This window comes from Antennarius striatus, chromosome 13, assembly GCF_040054535.1.
Source record: "Antennarius striatus isolate MH-2024 chromosome 13, ASM4005453v1, whole genome shotgun sequence".
NCBI classification, from domain to species: Eukaryota; Metazoa; Chordata; class Actinopteri; order Lophiiformes; family Antennariidae; genus Antennarius; species Antennarius striatus.
The window spans coordinates 9,622,833-9,642,486 of record NC_090788.1 but is presented as its reverse complement, the minus strand read 5'-3'; the positions used below and the strand labels follow the sequence as shown (position 1 = coordinate 9,642,486).

At 39.7% G+C, this 19,654-nt stretch overlaps 1 protein-coding gene and 1 long non-coding RNA gene across 3 annotated transcripts; one reads left to right on the top strand and one right to left on the bottom strand.

Annotated features, from left to right (window-relative positions):
• The first annotated feature begins 2,258 nt into the window (after window positions 1-2,258).
• Window positions 2,259-11,360, top strand: LOC137605673 (uncharacterized). The gene is made up of 3 exons (XR_011037770.1): window positions 2,259-2,310; window positions 9,970-10,106; window positions 11,166-11,360. It is a non-coding gene; the product is annotated as an uncharacterized lncRNA (long non-coding RNA).
• On the bottom strand, window positions 6,526-18,414 carry snx19a (sorting nexin 19a). 2 transcript variants are annotated; one of them, XM_068330340.1, is made up of 12 exons: window positions 18,362-18,414; window positions 13,528-15,039; window positions 11,819-11,957; window positions 11,636-11,736; window positions 11,447-11,563; window positions 9,948-10,060; window positions 9,473-9,563; window positions 9,222-9,372; window positions 8,872-8,995; window positions 7,965-8,149; window positions 7,750-7,837; window positions 6,526-7,132 (listed from the first exon to the last, which is right to left on the bottom strand). In XM_068330340.1, the coding sequence occupies exons 2-12, from the start codon at window positions 15,013-15,015 to the stop codon at window positions 7,003-7,005; spliced, it is 2,727 nt and encodes a 908-aa protein (XP_068186441.1). In that variant the 5' UTR covers window positions 15,016-15,039; window positions 18,362-18,414; the 3' UTR covers window positions 6,526-7,002. The 2 variants fall into 2 exon arrangements, with proteins under 2 accessions (XP_068186441.1, XP_068186442.1); XM_068330341.1 differs by having other exon boundaries at window positions 9,503-9,563.
• Between the last annotated feature and the right edge of the window lie 1,240 nt (window positions 18,415-19,654).

The following is a 19,654-nucleotide window of genomic DNA, read 5'->3' as shown; positions in this document are numbered from 1 at the left end:
AGTAGTTGTTTGATTTTTGTTAGCTTTTTCATTTATTATATCATTTTTGCTTTGTCGATTGCTCGAATGTGTTCCAGTCCAGGGAATGCCAACCTAACAACTCCACGCAGCAATGAGTCTTGAGAATGTACTTGGACAGAACCACAGTCAGAAACGATTCATATTCAGGATTTGACAAAAAACAAAGGGAGGTTCTGTGCTATGTCATCTCTTGGCTCACCAAAGTACATTTCATTGTTTCCTTATTCAGTATAAAACCTGCAATGTGCAAAATATACATCTTTGTACAGTTATGCCTGCTTCTATGCCAGGACCACATATCAGATCCTAAACTGCACATTGTATTATGTTAATTGCTGGTATGACAGCATGGCATGTGTGGATTCTCAGGATTGAAGCAAGAATATTAACTCGGGTCTGCATTCAATATAACTTTGTGAATAATAGCACGATTTCATCATCAGGTCCAACTATACTTATTCAAACTAAAAGCATTGTCTGACACTTATCACGCAACAGTTATTCTAAACTGGCACAATGCATAACTAAACTCCTCTTACTGCCACCATGAACTCCTCTGGGTTGAATTAAACACACACACACACACACACACACACACACACACACACACACACACACACACACACACACACTGTGTAAGACCGTTTACATAACCTCCATTTGCTCTCTGCATCTGTAGAGGACAGGATTCCTGAATTCAAGTCAAATATGACTGCCTTCACCAGGGCTGATAAACATGACCTCACACATTGCAAGAGAAATTACAGCAGCTCCACTCCACAATACCTGCTTTTAAGTGTAAAAAGTGTGGTGCATGTGCTGCAGTGGCTACTGAGAGTCAGTATTGTAGATTATATAGTGTATTCAACACATCCTCCCATTAGGAGCCAAACCAGGAGTCCTTTGGAAGCCTTATTACCATGGTGTACCTGTTTAAACAGAGAAGACTGAGCATAAACCCAGCCTTTGCCCAGGGCTTACATAGCCTAGTTATTAAAGTGACAGGTGGTGTCACTTTTTACACTTCCTTTGAGGTAGACCCGGTAACTACAACCATGTTTAAGAAAGTGTACTGAGGGGAGTGAAAAAAAACTTTACAAGCATGTTTATAATGTTATATTTTGCAGGGTACCATTCTCCCGATCGTCAGTTCACAGGGAAAAAAGAGAATTTCACAGACGTGATTCGTTTCATTATCCTGAGGCAGCTGGTGTCAAGAAAATGCAAGGCAATCTCTGCATGCAAGATACTTCTCTGAAAAAGCATACCAACATAGCAATACCAACATAGCATTGTCAGCACCTTAAAAGTACACATAATGCATGTTGGCAGATGAGATGAGTGTAAACGCACTCCAGAGATGTTTTGGTCCAGAAAAAGAACATATTTTACCTTACATGGTTCGTTGAAGCTCTGCCGTGAATTATTGAGATAACAAACAGCACATTTTCCCTCTTGCATTCAGATATTTTGAGTCAGAGTTATGATTATAGGTTTAGATTATGTCAGATTAATAAAAAAAATTAATCCATTCCTTTACAAATGCCAAAAGTTCTCAGGACAACCTATAAAACTCTGGCTAAACAGAAACAGAAGGAATGTAATATCCTCTACAGCACACTCACATTTGACAGTGTTTTGGCTTCTCCTTTAAAAACAGCCCTTGTTAGCTGTAAAACATTTTAAAAACAATCAACATTTCTGTTTCAGAAAAGATGTTTAAGAAGAAATCGTTGAGATGGACATATAATGGTTTTGAGATTGATTAGAATCCTTCAAAGTAGGACAGACAGGACCATCTACAAAAAAATTATGATAATTCTTTTTGACTTTTCTTTAACTGTGCTCTTTTATTGTGAAATACTGAGAGCCATACATCATATGGACTTAATGATACAAGAGCAAAACAATAACTCCCCTCATTGACCTGCAATGAGAGGTTAGGGCTGAGCTTTGCTTGTCTATAGAATATCAAAAGCTAAACATACTGGAAACCAGCAGCATAGTTTGTAGTTTCCCTTCAGATACCAGAGATCAGTCCCTGGCGGATATCAGAGTGAACTGTTGATAGGAGAACGTCTCTGAATTATGTCTCTGCTGTTTGCTGTTGATGTGGTTCTTCTGACTTCATCAGGGAGGGAGGGACGTAGGTAGGCAGGCTTTGTGAAGTGAATGTTTTAGTGTGTCCACCTTAAATTACAACGTGATCAGTTCTTTGCTCATATCCTATCGGGATATCGCTCCTAAGCTTTGCCTCTCCCAAATATGGTCTCAAATAAAGATGCGAATGTCTGTAATATTAATTTTTTCTTTAGAATCATAGTCCATTAACCAGGGGGTGTTTACATAATTGGTTTATGCTCATTTTTGAATGTCAATGCAATAATCAGGAGTTGTAGTGTCAAACTACAACCTAGGCAGTCAGAGATGCAACATCCCACAACACCTCTGAATTAAAATGTCACTCCGACGTACTTTCATAGATCAAAGCACTAGCTTTGCTCTATGGTCTTACTGACACTGGCCGTCTCTCTTGTCTTTCTATCTTATTTGGTTCCTGAGTGTATGAAAATTTAAATTTGACATTGACCTTCTTTTCTCAAGGTAAAGGTTGTCATCTCATTTTCATCCCTTTTGCCGCCCGAGCAATGTGCGTTTTGTTTCATCTTACTGTCTGCAACTGTTGCAAAGATAACGGAATAACTAATGGACGGACAGACAAACGGACGAACACATGAACACTGACATTTACAATATGTCACATTTCCGCCTTATCACAAATGACTTTTTAAATCTCATAAAACCTGAGAACATTTATCCACTTAGCAGTTTCATTTCTGTTTTTTTCCTTCACATCACTCCATCTCTCTGACCTAAACTGCTGACCACACAGGCAAATAGAGCTGGACAGGGGCAGAGTATAGGATAGAGGATTGCAACTGGATCATTTTACTGCTGGTTTCCACAAAATATGATCAGCTGAGTTTTTGCAGTCTATGTAGATATAAAAAAGGCACTGGGGCGGTGTGTCTCACTGCACATCTGCACTGTGCCACAGAGGACACAAGACTAACGTGATCCAGATTCACTTTTCACTTTAATAGAGTCAGATGCTTGACCAGCTGGGCATGCTTAAAGCAAGAGATGTTGCTGCGTTTCTGTCATATTTCAACTTTTTTGTCAGATATCACATCTGCAACGACTCAACTATAATCCTGTTTTTATTTACAGTCTGGGATAATAGCTGCAAGATGGAAAAAAAATAAAGGCTTCTCTTGGAATACAGATGTAACACATACACACAATGTTGGCTGGTGATCCTCCTCTGCTATGAGAAAGCACTGCATCTGGGAATGTGTGCACAAATGCACACGAGTATGTCCATTCATTTTTACAAGATGGAATTCCCCCTTGAAACCTACTCACCTAATGATAATCACTGCAACTGGTGGTCGACTTTTATAAGATTGCTGGGATTCACTGTGGTAAATGAGTGAAGTGTCATACATGGCTGGTGTCCCAAATTTTCATTTACAGGACATCAGGTTGGGGATTTTTTTTTTGGTAACATGTCAGGATTCCCATACATCATCAGCCATATGTGATGATAATGATACTTGTCTTGATGAGCTTCAAGCAAATATGACACTAAAACGCTGCCTAAGACAACTTTCCTTATGGCCAGGAAGCAAATGGAACATGATGACTTCAAATACTCATTTGTATATGGACCCTTCCCACATAAGTTAATTGAAAAGCTTTGACATTTACTTCATAAATCAACACCATGAACCAATCCAGATTCACCTTTAAACAGAGGTGCCAGAAATACACATTTTTTTTACCCAGGTAGAATTATAGTTAGAAGAGATGCTGACAGACTCAACAGCTACACACACATCAAAGTGGAAATGTACTTGCTAGTATTAAAGTAAATTTGAAGTTGACAGGCATTTTTATAATTATACAGCTGATCTATGCAAGCCTGACTGAACCTCGTGTCATACTGATATATTATTTTAAAGGTAAAGGAAGTGTATTCACTATTACTGCCATCCACAGGCAAAGAATGTATTCAGCATATGCATTGATGGACACACTGAAAAATTGTCTTTTCAGTGTCTTATTGCCCATTTAGCCTGAAATCCGTCTTGATGTCAGGAAAGTATTTGACGACACACATAAAAAACATGACCTGAAGTAATGAGTCTTTTTTAAAACAGTTGACAGTACCGATCTTTGTGTCAAGATGAAGAGTTTAAGTTAGCATGAGTAAGTAAAACATTTAAAAATTGTTGAGAAAAGTGTGGCACTTATGAAGAATGAAGCTGAAGATATGAAGAATGTATTGGTATTTATCGTAATAATAATACATATATTTGGAAGTGCTGTATAACATGTAGGAAAGGAAGTTTAAAAGGAGTGTAAAAAAAAAGAAGTTACTTAAAAATCAAATCATGTCTTACATAATTTAAATCCAGACTTAAACTGTTGAAATCATTACCATCTCAGTCACACAGTCCTTTATTTTTTTTTTTAGGTGTTTTTGCTGCAATTTTAATGTAAGTCAGAGATTAGTTGCGAAACTTGTGATGAAAGTGCAGCTGCTTTGACTTTAAAAGAGGTAACAACCATCAATGCGATGAGTGTTGTGTCTCCTCTGGTTGCCAGGGGGAGTCATACAGCAGAGACAGGAGGTGGGAACCCGCCAGTACCATGATATCATGAGAAAGGAAGTGAGTTGGCCTAAATGTTCCTCAGCTCATGTTTATGAAGTCCTGCTGAGCTGCACACCAAGACAAAACGAGCAAATCATAACATAGCATACAACCTAACACAATTTAAAGTTTGGACTCAATATTCAGTATTCCTGATATTGAGTCAATATTGTCCTTAAGAAACTGTTTCCTCTTCAAGTCTCACAATTTGTCATTATTTGTTTAAGGCCTGTTTATCATTTTACAATTTTATTATTTGGCTTTAAAATCTCTCTACTGACCAAAAGCATCTGGGCGTGCAGTAATTCTAGCTGCATCATCTATTTGAGTTAATAAAATTATGTGACCCAATGATTTTAATATTGTCCATGCGCATCCATAGGGAGATACCTCATATTTCCTCGAAGTGTCCAACATGTTGATGGATTGCTCCTTTAAATCCAAAATATTACCTGTAGGAACTTGAAATCACCCCAATCCTGTTCCCACAAAGACAAATTGATTTGGTCATTGAGTGCTAAACATGTATTGAATTAGCAGAAGTCACAGCAGACGGACAATATTCAAACATTTCAGTCTGATTAAATGTTACATCCTAGTTTTTGTCTGTTTGCTGGTCTCATGACCAAATGTTGTTTTGTTTAAGTGCAAGACAGACAGTTCAAAGATAAGTATTTGCTCTCTGCTGGAACATCAGCTCGCTACACAGGACACACACCAAGAGAGCTCAGCGTTTAATGCTATTAGGACAGATGCAAAACAGAGTTTATGAAGCTAAGCCTTCCCATTTGTTCACTTAAGTTCAGCAAACTCGCTCTGATGTCATGTGTAGCAACAAGAACATTAACATGTAAAAATGATATCTCATATCATCTGATGTCCACGTGGTTTGGAACAGGAAAAATTGGCTGGTAATTTGTGATGACGAGGGATTTTATATTAAACTACATTTTGTTACCATGTGTTAATACATCATACATCTTTCTACATTCATAAGTTAGCCTATCAAATTATTACAGATTCATCCAAGAAAATATATTTTTCAGAAGGTGGTGAGCATCAAAAGACCACAGGAAAAATAAAAAACCTGTACTGACATCTAAGTATGGGATTTTATGTGAATATCCCAACCACACAAAGTGCATTAAGATCATTTAACCCAAAGACTGTTCCACCGTTGGTAAAACAGTCTTCAATACCACAATCGTCAATACAAACTCCTATTAAGATAATCAAGTTTTACTTTGAAGCTATTATGATAGAAAAACTCATGTTCAGATGAAATATGATCTATATATACGTCATCTCAGCACAGAAATAGAAAGAATCTCAATAAAATATCACCCAAGCACTGTGTAAACACAATCCTCATGGTCGAGCAAGCTTTGAGTGCAATCAACTTGTGACTATAGATTCAAGCTAACCACTGTTTGTATCATGCAGTTATACTTTCCTTCAAACCAAGTTTGAACCAAAGCTGAATAACAACCAACCAGTCAGAGGCCTGGTTTCACAGCAACCACAAACTGAAGCAGATTGTACTTTAATCTAATGATGAGAACCTTCGATGATATCAGGATTTGTGAAACATGTTGAATGGCTCCTTCTCACCAGTGATCAGCAGTTCTTGGTCTAGATTTGTGTATCTGGAGCTGGAGCAGGTTTAAAATAATGGAATGATGATTGAGTAACCTACAGAAGCTGTAGCTAATATACTGTATCAACCTCAGTTGTCAGTCAGGGGCTCTGCACACAGAAAAATCACACACCATTATACATTTAAGACATTTATTGATTATTGATGTAAGTCTTAGAATCCGATCAACTTGAAGCCTCATATGTACGATAGACAAAAAGTTCTTTAACTGATAGTAACTAAATACATACAGTAAACAAGTTTCATCACTGACAGCCCCCCTGAAGGCACACTAACAGTTAAAAAAATGAATAGCCCCCTAAAATGTTACTACAGATCTCTGAGAATAATTAAAGAACTTCCATCAAACAAGCTAAACACATCAGTGAATGATATAAGTATTTTTTCCACATGGAAATGTTCACTGGTATGAATTCATCAGGTTTTGTAGAATGTTTCGGTAATATATGAACATAATCTCTGGCCTGGTCGCTCATTATCGATGAGTTCGCTTTTATGACCAACCAGTCAGATAATGACCATCACTATTCTGTGCTCTCACCCACATTCTGCATATAATCCACCAGCTGCTTACAACTATGAGGCATGTTATTCCTGATTGTGTGGTCATATGTGAGGGTTGTCCCTCTGAGCTTCTCTGGTCAGACTTTGCAGCAGGGAGCTCTGGAAGGCCTCGTCACATGACTCAGGGATCAGGAACTCCAGCAACAGGTCACAAATGCAGTAGATAAGATGCCTGCACATGGCCAAACAAATGAGACTCTTAACATAGAGGATTATAGGATTAGGAAATTATTAGGATTATATATTATATTATTATAGGATTATATTAAATAATAAAATGGGAAAATACAGTAGAGGGATCCATCACACTAGTGATTGTCCAGATTGTTGTCAGCTGACCTGTACTAGCAGGAATCATCAGAACGACTTCAAGTAAATGTCATTTGGCCCAGCATCAGAGCTTTATGTGTTAAGTTTACTGTTTTCTTTTCATTTTATTGAAAACGGTCCTCAAGTAATTAGGAATTGATTGAGGTACATGATTAAAATAATGTGCTAGTTTGTTGGCAGCTGAATATATTTGTGTTTGCAGTAAATCAGTTCAATGCAGAAAATGAAATGGACAAAAATATGTCCAGTTCCAAATTGGGAGTTTGTTGACATTAAAAAAAAATTAATAGCAGGTTTGCTAGGTTGATCAACTGTTTAGTCTGAGATGTGGTAAACAATTTGTGTTATTACTTTAGTTTATAGATATGACCACATAAATCCTGTACACAACATTCATCTTGACTGACTCTTGGTGTCATAAACTCAGATGTGCGTTGACTCAACAGGTTTTAGACTCACTTGTTTATGTGATGATCCTGCAGAGATGCCAGCATAGTCTCCAAGCTCAGTCTGTACTTGTCACTTCCTAGCATGTCAGTGATGAGCTCTGCTCCAACACCAATAGTGAAAAAAGTCAATTAGGCCATCATAGCTTCAGAAGCCTTTTAAATTAAAACAGCATTTAACAAGCTTTAAAACACAACTGCAACCAGAATCTAACTGCTGCTATGTACCTGGAAGCAGTTGCATCAAACAGTCCAGACATTGCTTTTTGGTTTCCTCCCTCTCTGCGCCGCTACGCTCTGGTTGTGGTTGGGCAGGCAGCGTGCCGCCTGGCCAGACTGCCTCCTGCAGCACTTGTAGATAAATCACCCAGCAAGGTGCACTGGTAAGGTGGGCAACTCCAACATCCAACCACCTAGATGGAAATTAGTTAAGTGTTAACGACTTCTGTGAATAACTATCTTTTTATTAGTTATCAGCCAATTCTTTAAAAACAGTGCATATTCATGCAGATATGCTCCGCGTGATTTGTAGATAATGAAAGTCATACATACAGTGGGGATGAAAGAAAAAAGACATCCTAAAAATTCTTTACAGCATGGCAGCAGCAGAAACATTGTTTGCTGGCATGCTTGGTGAACCATAAAACTCCCAGAGGCACATGTCAAGTCAACATATGATGACTAGCTGACGGATTCATGACAGCAAAACACTAGAGACTTGTCAAGCAGAGTTCCAAAATAAAAAAATAATAAAAGACATCAGTTAGAGTTATAAAACATTTAGAGAAAAACTTTTCTAAAGGTAAGAACAATCAGTGATAATCTCCTGAAGATTATCTACTACAAATCAACTTGTGCCATAAAAAGAATGAAATGTTAATAGTGTTAGAGTTATACTATAGAAGGACCCAGGTCTGGGCATTCACCTGAATACACAGTTGAGTGCCACAGTTTCTACTGTTGTGAAATAGTTCTGGTCCATTTTTACATGAAAACAGAATTGACAATAGGAACCTCATATTGGATGAAAAATAAATTCCATGAGGTACAATTATGAATAAAACCCCAAAGATATGAGTTGAATTGATTATTGCAAACACAAACTTAGCTCAGAAGCAAAAAAAGAAATTCTAACCTCTCGATGAAGGTGCCAAAGAGCAGTCTGATGGTCTTCTGGATGTTCTCAGTGCAAAGCCAACTCCACTGGTCTTTCATCACCAGGCACAAAATGTTCAAAGCAACATCTGCTACGGCTGTGTCTGCAGTACACATGCACATTAAAACACATTAAGACACACTTTTCTGCACACAGCACATCAATGCAGGAATCTTACTAACCAAATGTCCAAAATAACAGAACAGTTTTGCTGCCACCAGGTGGTGATACTTTGTTACTGCATGCTGAGCAACAAGTGATCCTAAGACTTTTAGATTGCAAATAAGAGAAGACTGTTAAATATTAATTATCAAATTACAAAAATGAACCTGTCCCATGAGTCTTCAATGATGCCTTCTTGTCTTTGCTTGACTGGTTAAAGTTCTGCTTAGCTGAATCTTTCCCATTTTGCCCACATAAAAGTCTTTCCTGCTCCATGACAAAGCTCTCAAGGCCAGACAGTGACATTCCATTCAAGACCTAAAAAATTAAAATGACCAAATATAGCAAGCAATTGGTTCCCAATATGTGTTTGCTAAGTAATATATTTCAGGAACGGTAAATATGACCAAAGACTTACAGAACTGCCTTCGCTGAAGCAGTACATCACCTTGGGATGTAGTTCAGGTATATTGAGTGATGGGGAAATTTTGCTTGGAAACATAAGCCTCCTGATGAATGAGACACAAAAACAGACATACCCCAGTTTACTCAAGACCTTTCCAATTTCCAGACAAATATGTGAGAAGGAAACTCTTATATTGTATCCTTGGGGTTTGTCTGCAGTAATGTTTTACAATCCTGCAGTATAAGATTCAATGAGTTGTTGCGCATTAGAAAGGGATCAAAGAAAATAAATTGAGGCAAGAAACAAACAACACATTTTTCTTTTCCCTTGTTTATTCAGTTGTGTCTAATGAAGAAATTACCCCTTCAACTGGCTCCGAGCCACTCCCAGGCAGAATGTGATCTGGGTCATTAAACACACTGATGGTGGATTTCATCTAGAAAGAAATCCAGGACACAACTGTATGGGGCTGATCCAGAGCTCTTACCTGTACTTTCTGTTGTCAATAGCTCTTCCATCAGCCTCCAGGTCATCTATCGGACTGAGAGGCTCAGGAAGCGGGAATGCTGTCTTCAAGGTGTCTAGGGCATTCTCCATCATCTGCAAAGAAGAAGTGTTGATTTTGTTCCCTTTTCCACAGAGCTAAGTGAGCCGGTTCCACTTGATTTTTTTATGCTAAGCTATTTGGTTGCTGCTGTCTTCCTCTTTATAATTAGCATCAGTCTGATGTCACTCTTCCTATCTAACTCAGGAGGGGAATAATGGCATTTCTCCTCCTGGTGTTTGTGTCTGATGCCTGTTTGCTGTGTACTTTCAAAAAGATCACCTGCAGCTGTTTATCCTGCACACTTGCAGTCACTCTTCAGTCGAAAGAAGTTGTACTTAACTCTCATCTCATCCTCCATTCAGTACCGAGTCATTCAGTCACTCATGTCATACAAAAGTGTTGTCCTGCATGGTCCATAGCAGGGCTCGAAATGAACTTTTTTTCTTGGTAGCACTGGTGCTCCCAAATTTAGAAGTTAGTAGCACCAGCAAAGACTTTAGGGCAGGATGCAGGACACCCTCTTTTTTCCTTCCTTGCTCCTCTAAGTACATGTCTGTGCTCATAATGCATGCAGAGAATCAGCTGATTCTCCCACCTTAGCTAAGATGTAGTCTTCACTTCAGTTTAGCCACACCAGCCACCTGCGCTGCATTGCCAGAGTCAGCTAATGACACTATTCTCAACGCATGCAATGGGCCAGCTGCCATCTGATTCCCACACCAACAGACACAGGAAAAGACCCACAACTCAGGTCAAGACCCACAACTCGGAAGATCGAGTCAGAAAAAGGACGAAAAAATCTTTTCACCAGCTACTTCCAACACGAAAGACGCTTTATGTCTTGGCAGAGTAGATCAGTGATGTAATGTTGGACTGATTAGTTATGCCTTTTTTGCAGGGTGCCCTGTATTTATTGTTAATCATTATGTTGTAAATTTCTTAATTAACGATGTTTAATTGACTTCATAGCTACTAAGAATTCATTCAATAGCAACTAAATCTACCCAACTTCAGGGTAGATTTGGTAGTTGAATTGAATCATATGTTAATAGCCATTTTCCTCCAATAGACCCTGAAAATGCCTCAGCCAGGTTTTGTGATCAAATAGTTTGGAAACACTTTTGTACTCACTACGCTTTTTTCTTGTTTGTGTCCCAGATCCTTCGAGTCAGGCCTCTAAGAACATCTGACTATCCATCCAATCCATCCATCAGTCTGCTCTACATTCAGTCTGCCTGAATACATCACCGAGCATCCCCTGCTCTATGAAATGACGTTAACCAAGTAGCCAAACCCATATCCACTCTGGTGTTTGCGAAAACGTAAACTAAATTGTTCATCTTTGAGCTGTTACACTACAAAAATTCAATTTAAATATATAATACTTCTAGCAATCACTCTAACTTCTCAACATCTGTAGGTTGTTAATTCTTTCTCACCTTATCAATCCTTGACTTTACAAAAGGCTTTCTTCCAAAATATGTCAAAGTCGCGTTGAGAGCCAGGAATTCCTGCATGTCCTCACTGTTGGATGTCTCTGGTATGTTGCTGAGTTGCTATAAAAAAAAACTAATTATGAAATGGAAAAATAATTTTCCCAGTGAAGTTTTGAAACGTACTTTACCTACTTTTAGGTATAAATCCAGTTGGTTTTTACGAGCTTCAACTTTGTCACTGTCTGTATTGCCAAAAGGCAGGTCAAGGAACATTTTCTTTGGGCCTTTGACATCTGAAATCCACAATATTTACATGCAATGACACACAATGGAAAACTAAAGTTAATTGTCTTGCAGAACAGGGTAATGTCTTACTCTTTATTACTTTCTTGACTTCAGGCTTCTCCTCTAAACGTGTTTGCAAGTTCAGGAACTCGCTATATCTCCGGTTGACACTATGACAGGATGTAAGTTGCAGACCACCTCCGATTTCTGTGTCAGCCACTGTCTCAAACTGTAAACAAAGCATGGAGGGCGGTGTTTGATTACCAATAATACAGCAGGTGAAATTGAAAAAAGTATCGCATATGTCCTCATTCTTCTCAGTAAATATATTCCTAAAGGTGCTACTGACATGAACATTTCAATAGATGTGGGTTGCAACTCACACATGCACAGAAATCAAACCTCAGATATCCTAAAATGAAGTAATGTGTAGTAAAAGGGAACGACCTGGGTAAAATGTATTGAAGAAATGAAAGTGCAGAAAGTCAAGGCATGCCAAGACTCAAGCTGAAAGAAAAGCAACCCTGCCCTTTGTATGTGCAAATTAATATCCAATTGTTCATTTCCACCTGGTCTATGAAAAGTTGTCTCATTGCCAAGATGTCACACAAGTAAAATCTCAAGCAAAGAGCTCTCTAAAGACCTTCACAACCTTATTGTTCAAACATGTTGATAGCAATGGTTACAGAAGGATTTCTAAACTTTTGATAGTTCCAGTGTGCACTGTTGAGGGCATAATCTAAACATAAAAACAACACAGGTTGCCATAAACTGGCCATGCTTGTGCTCATCACAAGATTTCTGACTGGGGAGTTAAAGGAATTATCCCAAGAGTTGTCCAAGAGCCCTAGATCACTTCTGGAGACCTTAAAAAAGGCCAGGAATTAGAGGGTACAATTGTTTCAAAGAAAACAAGAAACTCCTCAACTGAATGTTGAGTTTCACACTCACCATGCAAGACTCCACTACAAAAAAAAACCCTGTGGTGAATCTTGTTTAAAGTTTGTTGCCAACATCTAGATAAGCCTGTGAAATACTGGGAGAATTTATTCTTGTCAGATGATCAAAATTTTTAATTTTTTGGATGCCATAATAATGCACACCATGTTTGGTGGTCAAATGGCACTGCATATCACCCCAACAGTGAAGTTTGGAGGTGGGAACATCATGGTGAGTGAGTGTTCTTCAGCATACGGCACTGGAAAACTTCATATAACTAAGGAAGGATGAATAAAAAAAAGTATAGACACATTCTTGATAAAAATTGGCTGCCAACTTCTAGGATGACAAAGATGACATTTTAGCAAGGCAATTACCCCAAACACATGGACAAGGCAACTCTCGCTTGTTTCTGATGAAAATAAACCTGACTTAAAATCCTTAAGAAAATCTATAGGAAGAACTACTGTATATATCATGTTCAAAGAACAGGCCCACACAACCCTCCAGATTTGAAGATTCGTCATGTGAAAGAAAGATCCAATCTGATAACTGAGTAATGCAGGCAAGTTTTTCTCCATGCATGAGGTGTCTTGAAGGTGTTATTACCAACTAATGCTTTTGTACAAAGTCCTAAATAAATTTACGTAATTTAATTTATGCACATGTAAGGTTGGAGTTATTTCCATGTGTGGATTGCATGTGCTGTTACCAACATCTGGAGAAAATTTTATGTCTGTAGCACCTTTAGAAATATATTTGCTAAGAAGACTGGCGACATGTTCAATATGCATTTTGCACACTATACGTATGTATTCAAGTAACATTTAAACATAAAATAATATAGGAAGTGGTATGACCTTTACAGTGTAGAGAGTATAGGGATGTGCACCTGTGCCACGCTGCTCCATTGCAGTGACAGTACCAGAAATTTGCACATTCTTGATGTTCACAGATGCAGTCTGGCTGTTGGGGGTATCGAAGTTGGAGGGGCTCAGACAAAGTCTTCCTGGAGGACTATTAGGCAATGTTTCTTGGGCTATGCCGGCTGGCCACTGGCAGTCCTCCGGCATCACCAACTTTGGCCCGAGATGTTTCAAATGACCAAAGCAACCAAAGGTTTGGTCATTCTTTATATTGGCCATGTTACAAAAGTTTGTTGAAGGACCACAATCACAAAAACCCCAGGTCAGGTCATCTTCTGAGTCTGATTGAATTAGAGAATCCATTGAAATCATTTTGGGCTTTAATGGGTGGGAGTATTGGTCTGATGTGAGTAAACAGCAATTTATTTTGCATGGTGTCAGCAAACCATCATGACAGCCTTCTACTTTCCCAGCAGATGTCAGGCTAACCATACTGATTTGTGAAGAATCCCTCTCACACAGAATACTCTGGCTCTGTAGGTCGTCAAGGTCAGAGGTGCTTCTGCTGGTGAGGGCAACTTGGTCAGAAGACAATGACTTGCATGTAGTCCACGACTCTTTCTCAATCTGCCATTTGTATAGCGTCTCTACAGGAAGCTGATCCACGTCTGTTTCCTGTGGTTCTCGGGACCTATTGATTATATCTACAATGGTCTGGTTGAGCCAGTCAGGATCAGATACTCTGCTTATGAGTGGCAAAAGCACATTGGACGTGATGAGCTCTGAAACCATGTAACCGCCAGTCCTGGTTTCCATTTGAGGGTACGGAACAAGCAAACGCAAGACAAGGTTAACTAGAGCTCTTGAGTAGCTGAGCTCAGCAGATGTGTTGCTCACAGCAGGGTGGGGGTCGTCTACTTCACTGTAGAGCTGCCAGAGGCTAACGCTCCCCTGTTGCCTTGACTGAATTTCTCTTGCCATCATATAGCTCTGTAGATGACAGCCATACATCTCGAGCAGCCGTTGAACCAATGCTTTTCGGTCCACAAGCCGTGCACGTTCTTTAAGCTCCATCACTGAATCCAACATTGAACTGCACACTGCTTGTTCAAACTCCCCCTCCACCTCTGGTAGAAGACTACGATACCATGAGGACACAAAATCACGCATTGCCTTGTGGACAGCACTGTGAATCTCATGGTTCAATCTCCGCTCATGTTCAGGGGAATACAGAGATGGGCTAACTTTACCAAGAGGCAAAAAATGTTCCAAGTGAAGAAGGCTGTTTGCATCCAGTAAAGCCCGGGACCCAAGCCAACCCCCAAGAACCACCAAGAGACTGGTGAAGATGCATAGGAGCCAAACATTCACAAGGAGATGGAAGAGGAGAAGCCATGCCAGAAGAGCTCCGAGTCCTAACATCCTCGGCTGCCCAAGTAACTCTGATAAAGTCCATTGATTGGAGATCTTTATGGAAGGCATTAAAGCCAGGAGATCAAATATATCCTGTTGAAAAAATAGAACGAAAAATAAGGTTTATAGATTGCTCGCTGTCTAAATAACCAGTCTACCCAGCATGGATACTATCCTACTTATTCTAGTTTAAAAAATACAATTCAAAAAACAAAAGCAATTTATTTAAATGAGCAGTAATTTTAGCCTGAATTAACTGGGGGAGAAAATCACCCAAAATTCAAATCTTATCTTCTGTGAAATGTAATAATAATCACATTAAACATTATTAATGGACTACAGTACATGTACTGTATACTCCAGTACTTCTTTTTCTTCTTTTCCTTTCGGCTTTTCCCTTCAGGGGTTGCAACAGCGAATCAGTTGCCTCCATCTAACCCTGTCTTCTGCATCCTCTTCTCTCGCACCAACTACATTCATGTCCTCTTTCACTACATCCATAAACCTCCACTTCGGTCTTCCTCTAGGCCTCCTGCCTGGCAGTTCAAAACTCAGCATCCTTCTACCAATATATTCACTATCTCTCCTCTGGACATGTCCAAACCATCTCAGTCTGGCCTCTCTGACTTTATCTCCAAAAACTCTAACATGTGCTGTCCCTCTGATGTACTCATTCCTGATCCTATCCTTCCTGGTCACTCCCAAAGAGAACCTAAGCATCTTCATCTCTGCTGTCTCCAGCTCTGTCTCCTGTCTTTTCCTCAGTGACACTGTCTCTAGACCAAACAACACGCTGGTCTCACCACAGTTTTGTACACCTTACCTTTCATTTTAGCTGAAACTCTTCTATCACACATCCCACCCCACTTTCCTCCACCCGTACCATCCTGCCTGTACATGCTTCTTCACCTGTTTTCCACACTCTCCATTGCTCTGGACTGTTCACCTTAAGTACTTAAAATCCTCCACCTTCTTGATATCTTCTCCCTGTAACCTCACTCTTCCACTTGGGTCCCTCTCATTCACACACATGTACTCTGTCTTACTGCGGCTAACCTTCATTCCTCTCCTTTCCAGGACAAACCTCCACCTCTCGCTTCTCCTCCACCTGTTCCCTGCTCTCACTGCAGATAACAATGTCATCTGCAAACGTCATAGTCCATGGAGATTCCTGTCTAACCTCGTCTGTCAGCCTGTTCATCACCATAGCAAACAAGAAGGGGCTCAGAGCTGCTTCGCTCTAACATACTTCTCTGCCACTCCAGACGTCCTCATACAATACCACAGTTCCTCTCTGGGCACCCTGTCATAAGCTTTCTCCAGATCTACAAAAACACTGCAGCTCCGCCTGGCTTTATCTGTACTTCTCTATCAACATCCTCAAAGCAAATACTGCATCTGTAGTACTCTTTTTTGGCATGAAACCATACTGCTGCTCACAAATGCTGACTTCTGCCCTTAGTCTAGCTTCCATTACTCCATTTGTTCATTGTATGGCTCATCAGCTTTATTCCTCTGTAGTTGACACAACTCTGCACATCTCCTTTGTTCTTAAAAATGGGCACCAGCACAATTCTCATCCATTCCTCTGGCATCTTGTCACTATCTAAGATCCTGTTGAAATACAACCCAGTCAGAAACTCTACTGCCACCTCTCCTAGACACTTCCAAGCCTCTGCAGGTATATCATCAGGGCCAACTGCCTTTCCACTCTTCATCCTCTTCAATGCCCTCCTCACTTCATCCTGACTGATCTTTGCTACTTCCTGGTCTACAACAGTCACCTCTTCTAGTCTTTGTTCTCTCTAATTTTCCACGTTCATCAACTCTTCAAAGTACTCTTTCCATCTTCCCATCACACTACTGGCTCCTGTCAATAGAATTTCATCCCTATCCTTAATCACCCTAACCTGCTGCACGTCCTTCCCATCTCTGTCTCTCTGTTTTGCCAGCCTGTATAGATCAGTCTCTCCCTCCTTACTGTCCAACCTAGCATACAAGTCATCATAAGCCCTTTGTTTGGCCTTTGCTACCTCTACCTTCACATTACGCTGCATCTCCCTGTACTCCTGTCTACTCCCCTCAGTCCTCTCAGTGTCCCACTTCCTCTTAGCTAACCTCTTTCTCTGTATACACTCCTGTACCTCCTCAACCCACCACCAAGTCTCCTTATCTACTTTTTTCCCAGATGACACACCAAGTACTCTCCTACCTGTCTCCCTGATCACATTAGCTGTAGTTGTCCAGTCATCTGGAAGCACCCCCAGACCACCCAGAGACTGTCTTAACTCCATCCTAAAAGTCATGCAACACTCTTCCCTTTTCAGCTTCCACCATTTTGTCCTCCGCTCTGTCTTTGTCCTCTTCATCTTCCTCACCACCAGTCACCCTACACACCACCATCCTATGCTGTTTGGCCACACTCTCACCTACCACTACTTTACAGTCACTGATCTCCTTCAGATTACACGGTCTACATAAGATGTAGTCTACCTGTGTGATCCTACCTACACTCTTATAGGTCACCCTATGTTCCTGCCTCTTCTGGAAGAAAGTATTCACTATAGCCATTTCCGTTCTTTTTGCAAAGTCAACTACCATCTGTCCTTCTGCGTTCCTCCCCTGGATACCAAACCTGCCCATCACCTCCTCATCACCTCTGTTACCTGCACCAACATGTCCTTTGAAGTCTGCACCAATAACAACTCTCTCACTTCTAGGTATGCCCTACATCACTTCATCAAAGTCCAACCAGAATTTCCTTCTCCACTAGCTCACATTCTACCTGTGGAGCATACCCACTAACAACACTGAACATCACACCTACTCTTTTTACCTCCAGGACATTCCTAACAAAGTCCCCCTTCAAGATAACTCCTACTCCATTTCTCTTCTTGTCTACACCATGATAGAACAACTTGAACCCTGCTCCTAAACTTCTAGCCTTGGTCTCCTGGACACACAGTATGTCTACCTTTCTCCTCTGCATCATGTCAACCAACTTTTCCTGTCATAGTTCCAACATTCAATGTCCCTACTCTCAGTCCTATACTCTTCTCTCTTTTCTTACGGGCACACCGGCGCCCTTTAGGTAAACAGCGCCGATGGCGGTTGTTGTTAACACAGGCCTCCACCGATCCAGTATGGAAGTCATAGGTCTGATTCGCATGTTTGATTTGGCAAAAGTTTTACGCTGGATGCCATTCTTGATGCAACCCTCTGTATTTATCCGGGCTTTGGACCGGCACCATAAGACACTGGCTTGTGTCCTCTTGCGGCTACATTCTGTATACTCCGGTACCATCAGTGTTAATAAAATGATAGCAATTGCAAAGTAATTAAAATGCAACAATCTTATAAATACATATATTCCTCCGAGTTTTAACAAATTAAGAGACAGTGAAACTGATATTACCTGTGAGGCTCTTCACACTCCGAATACAGGCTGCATAAGGAGTCCTCCTCCGCTTTAATCCCTTAATCAAGATTATCTGGATCAGTCGCCGAGTCAAGATGGACACACATGGCCCTTACGACCAGTGGGGTAGCTCTTAAGAGTCTGCTGGACCTGCCAGCAGACTGTAATATATATATATATATATATATATATATATATATATATATATATATATATATATTGGGTCACTGTCACTGCCCCAAGTGCTCCTACTACCACGGAGACCACATTAACCTTGACCTTCCACATCTGATATATATACATATACAGTTGCATATACAGAGCACCAGGCTCTAGTGTTGAAGCATTCAAGGAATGGATAGAAGATTTTTTTTCTAAAAGCTAACCAAAACGTTTTCATCTGTCGTGACTGTAACATTGACTTGTTATATCCAAATCAGAACCAAATAATTGATGACTTCATCAATACAATGTACAGCATGAGTTTATATCCAACAATCACCAGACCTAGTAGAATCACCACCCACTGTCCTACTCTAATTGACAACATATTCACCAATGATATAGAAAATAATACAGTAAGCGGACTATTAATAAATGATATCAGTGACCACCTACCAATTTTTACAATTTATAATAATAGCCAGCAGAGAAATCACCCAGAGGAGAGACTAAAATACAGGCGAATGAGGACAGAGGAAACCATGAATACATTTAAGAATGACTTATTGGCACAAAATTGGGAGAATGTATATAATGAAAAAGACATTGATAGTGCATATGAAACTTTTATAAAAATATTCACATCATTATATAGTAAAAATTGTCCAATAAAACAAAGTGACAGATATCAAAAGTACAAAGATCAACCATGGTTCACAAAGGGATTACAAAACGCCTGCAAAAAAACAACAACACTATATAGAGGGTTCATTAAAAGATGAACGAAAGAGGCAGAAAATAAATACAAAAAATATAAAAAGTTAACTAATATTATAAGGGTGTGTAGAAAGGAATATTACAGCACAATATTATGTAATAACAAAAACAACATTAAAGGAATGTGGGACATATTAAACAGTATTATTAAAAATGGTACTAAACAACAGAGCTACCCTCAATATTTTGTTGAAAATAACACGAAGATGGATAATATGGATGATGTTGTCAACAGTTTTAACAGTTTTTTTGTAAATGTTGGACCAAAAATGGCAGATGAAATCCGAGATCCATGTTTAGATGAGAAGCGGAGTGACAACCTTATAGAAAGGAATCCCAGTTCAATGTTCC

What these genes read in the sequence shown, in the direction of transcription:
- snx19a (XM_068330340.1), bottom strand. Translation starts at nt 15,015, where the DNA reads ATGCCTTCCATAAAGATCTCCAATCAATGGACTTTATCAGAGTTACTT. An exon ending in ATTGACAACAGAAAGTACAG is followed by an intron (nt 9,564 to 9,947) that starts GTAAGAGCTCTG and finishes CTCATTCATCAG; the next exon opens with GAGGCTTATGTTTCCAAGCA. An exon ending in GCTTCAGCGAAGGCAGTTCT is followed by an intron (nt 9,373 to 9,472) that starts GTAAGTCTTTGG and finishes TTAATTTTTTAG; the next exon opens with GTCTTGAATGGAATGTCACT.